Source organism: Phragmites australis, chromosome 13 (assembly GCF_958298935.1).
Source record: "Phragmites australis chromosome 13, lpPhrAust1.1, whole genome shotgun sequence".
NCBI lineage: Eukaryota > Viridiplantae > Streptophyta > Magnoliopsida > Poales > Poaceae > Phragmites > Phragmites australis.
The window spans coordinates 7,375,767-7,379,667 of NC_084933.1; the positions used below are offsets into that span (position 1 = coordinate 7,375,767).

Consider the following 3,901-nt stretch of genomic DNA (forward strand, 5'->3'; position numbering starts at 1 on the left):
CTTGTAGTCGAATCGCACAAGGTTTATACAGGTTCTGGCCTCCTATAGGATAATAGGCCTACGTCATGTTTATCTTGTATTGATCTTTGAAACTGTTTACAAGAGACTTTTTAGCTAGCTTACATAGATCTAAACCTAGTAAAGGGGTTCTTTACGCATAGTCGTGGAGGGTTGCTGATGTGGATCAGTGGCACAGAAGGCTCGAAGGCTTTAGGCTTTTGTAGGCTTGAATGGTTTTAATTGGCTTATCCTCTGCAGGATCCTCTGGCTTCATATATATAAGGGGTTATTGTACCGTCTTTAGAGTCCTTTCTTATCATTTTTAAAGATAAATTTTTCTATTTATAAGATATCTTGGGTATTTGTATGTAGTTTTATATATCTAGAAATTCTTTTTCTAGGCATAGAGATATGTTCTGAGAATACAGAAAATCTTAGAAGAACTTTTTGAAATAATTTTTTCCTAAATAAGAAGTGGGGAAGGAAGAAAACGAGATCCAAAAGGGAAAGGTGGGAACTTTAACCCGTTTCACTATGGCACAAGTCAAAATTTACTTAGTGCACCAATTGTTCACGCTAGAGCAACATGTATTAAAACCGGATTGCACGGGGTGGTGCAGGAGGGAGTGTGTGTGAGGGAGAATGAAAAAGAACTTGTATAGAGGAAACTCAAACTATAGGCGATGGGACGGGGCATTCATAATTTTGCCATAAATAAGGAAACTCAAACTATAGTCACATATTGCAGTTTTTTAGAGAACGTGACCGTTTCGCTGTCCTGCAAGTTTGGAAGTAAAACTATCTTTAATGGGTTTTTTTCAGGACTAGAATTTTTTTATGATGGGACTTTTATTTTCTTCAGTGTTTCAACGGTTTCTATTTACAGTTCTCGTCACGAAAGGATTCTTAAGTTTATTCTCTTCAGAATGGGATTCTCTCTCTTTTTTCTTCACGATTTTTTTCGAATGACTGTTGAAGATAGATAGAAATAAAGGGAAAAAATAGGAAAAAAATTAAGAAAAAAATGAAATGAAGAAAAATTGGTTGGATAGGGTCAGTAAATGTTTACTTCACGTAGAATAGTTAGATGACTCGGGATAAGTAACTCTCGACGTCCAATCAACGCAATGGACGGCTTAGATCGGCCCCCTTCTACTTTGAGCGCCACAACAAGGAATCGGTCCATCCGGCTGTTCGTTCCTCCATCCGACGGCCTAGTGCGACCCTTGGGTCGGAACCTTCCTCGATTGGAAGCGCCGTGATTCCCGAGGCCCACACCAGGACAGCACCGGTGGTCTGGCGGGACCCACCATTGCTGATAGAACTGGAGGCCAAACAGTGGCCCCCCGCTTACGTCAGCAAGCCCCCACCCCCCCCCCCCCTTCTCCCGGGCCGCCGCCGCCTCTGTATATAAACTCTGCCCCGTCTCTCGCTCATCGCACACCAAATCTATCTAGCTCCTGTAGCCAGAAAGCAGCGAGCGAGCGATCCATGTCGGGGGTATGGGTGTTTGAGGACGGGATCGTGCGGCGGGCGGACAGCGACTCGCCCGGCGCCGGCGGGTCGCGGCCCAACAAGGTGCTGGTGCATGTGCCGAGCGGCGAGGTGGTGACATCGTACGACGTGCTGGAGCGGCGGCTGCGCGAGCTGGGGTGGGAGCGGTACCTCTACGACCCCTGCCTGCTACAGTTCCACCAGCGCTCGACCGTGCACCTCATCTCCGTGCCCCGCGACTTCGCCCGCCTCAAGCTCGTCCACATGTACGACGTCGTCGTCAAGACACGCAACGTCTTCGAGGTCCGCGACGCCCCCGCCTGAGCCTGCCTGTCGCACCTTGCCGCCGCTGCATGCCTCCGCCGCCTCCGTCCTCGCCGGAGCGTGGCTGGCCTGCCGCCGTTTCGGCGTACTACGTATGTATTGTATGTTTGTGCGAGTAAAGTAGAAGAGTACGTGCGATGTGGCGGCGCGCGCTCGTGGGCAGGTTTGCATGGTATCCTACGTAGTTTGGCGCCAATTAAATATGAAGAGCGCACTGCGGTATACATATGTCTGGTTTCGAGGAGTGTTTTCTTTCAGAAAGGGATTGTACATAATATGGTGATGTACGGTTTGTCATAAAGCTTGGTTGATCCATTCCGTGTCACGAATAAATCCATTCTTGTGTTCTGAAGTGAGAAATTGGCAAATTAAATTTTACTATGGGATGCTTTCAATCGCCTTGATTGTTCTTTATCTACTATCTTATGCAATTAGTATGTAGGGTAAATAGATGCTAGTATCTCCAAGACAAGAGTATCTGTAATATTAGATTTTAGTATTCAAGAAGTCCAACTGGGACACGGATGACAACAACCTCTTATATTGGATATAGGTTTTGCATATAATAGAACAACGTTGCATCCATATTTGCTACCTGCAATTTTTTGTGACAGTGACATTAAAATATTAAAACTTCTCTCTTATAAGTTGGAAATTAATATAAAAAAATGGGACACCACTACAAAAAGGTAGACCAGTGCTAATTGAAAAATAGCTTCACTGCCGGTTTTTCAATCGGTACTCTTTACACAGTATTGATAGTCAATGACTATCAGTATCAATTCTGAAATCGGTGCTGAAAGTTTTTTCAGTGCCGGTTCGTACCTCCAACCGGCACTGAAAATATTTTCGGAGCCAAAAAAAAAATAAACGAGCCTGGCTCTTTCGATATTTTCTAACTCCCGGCAATATGTTTTGCTGGTTGCTGCTATGGTCTAACAATGTTCTTCCAACTAGAAATAAACAGTGCCAATAGAGCCATAGTTACATTATACTGTTATTAATTTGTACTTTTTCAGTGTCCGTAACTTTGAAAAAAGTCCATAAACAATATATAGAGAAAGAATAAACAACCTCCTATTGTAGTGCTTGCAAGTTTTAACTAAGTGTTCTGTGACTAAATTTGTTGACACTGATACTATGCAGATGCTAAATTTATGCTGATGTAAATGTGTAAAAACTGAAGCACAGTATGAAAACTAACTAGTACTGTGGACCTTAAAAACAAACAAATATATGTTCAGATACTTAGAGGCATGACAGAGAATAGATATTGTGTTATTCAAATCTACTTGCCATGTGTATAGGGATGGCAATCGGATATAGCGAGTACAGGTAGTGCTCATCCGTACCTGATGGTGAGTACACCTGCAAACACCCGCGGGCGAAGGGCCCACACCAAACTTATCGCCCGTGGGTATACCCGTTTACCCGCGAGACGGCGAGGTGAGGCGGCGACGCAGAGCGCTGCGCAGGGTGGTGTTGAGGTGGCACGGGGTGGCAGGGTGACACTGCGCGGAAGGGCAGTCGGGGCATCAGGCGAAGGCGCAGAGCAGTGCTTTTGCTGCTGGGCTGTTGGGGCTGACGGTGGGGGCGGAGGGCGAGCAGAGAGCTGGGGCACTTATATGACGTGGAATGTTGGGGTTTAGAGGAAGGGCCGACTTGTTATAAATCTATACAGGTACACATATTTCACAGATATGTGTATATCTTACTTATACCCACTACCTATCGGTAGTGTTGTCTGCCCACCAAAGGTTCCAAATGGTACTCATATTTTATCCTATTCAGGTATTTACCATGGTTAAACAGGTGATCAGAATAAATTTCTATCCCTACATGTGCGTAACTAATAAAAGCTTGAACAATGTTTTTGCACGTCTTCTTGAAATAAAAAGTCATGCGCGTACCTAAAAAACAGTACTGATCTCACCATCTGATCCACAGTTTCACATGATATTTACAAAGAATCTCTCATTGAATAACTGTTAAAATTAACTGAGTAAATGGAAGCAAGCGATTTCTTTCACGATTCCTACCAAATCGTAAAAAAACTCAGTTAAAGGAATATAGTCCTTCGTTT

The 3,901-nt window shown here is 44.2% G+C and overlaps 1 protein-coding gene across 1 annotated transcript; it reads left to right on the forward strand.

Annotated features, from left to right (window-relative positions):
• Positions 1 to 1,451: 1,451 nt before the first annotated feature.
• Positions 1,452 to 2,167, forward strand: LOC133888936 (flowering-promoting factor 1-like protein 4). Its single transcript, XM_062329336.1, has one exon. The coding sequence runs from the start codon at positions 1,492 to 1,494 to the stop codon at positions 1,816 to 1,818; it is 327 nt and encodes a 108-aa protein (XP_062185320.1). The 5' UTR covers positions 1,452 to 1,491; the 3' UTR covers positions 1,819 to 2,167.
• The last annotated feature ends 1,734 nt before the right edge of the window (positions 2,168 to 3,901 follow it).

Bases quoted from the DNA above. Each gene is read 5' to 3' on its own strand.
- LOC133888936 (XM_062329336.1), top strand. From the start codon at position 1,492: ATGTCGGGGGTATGGGTGTTTGAGGACGGGATCGTGCGGCGGGCGGAC.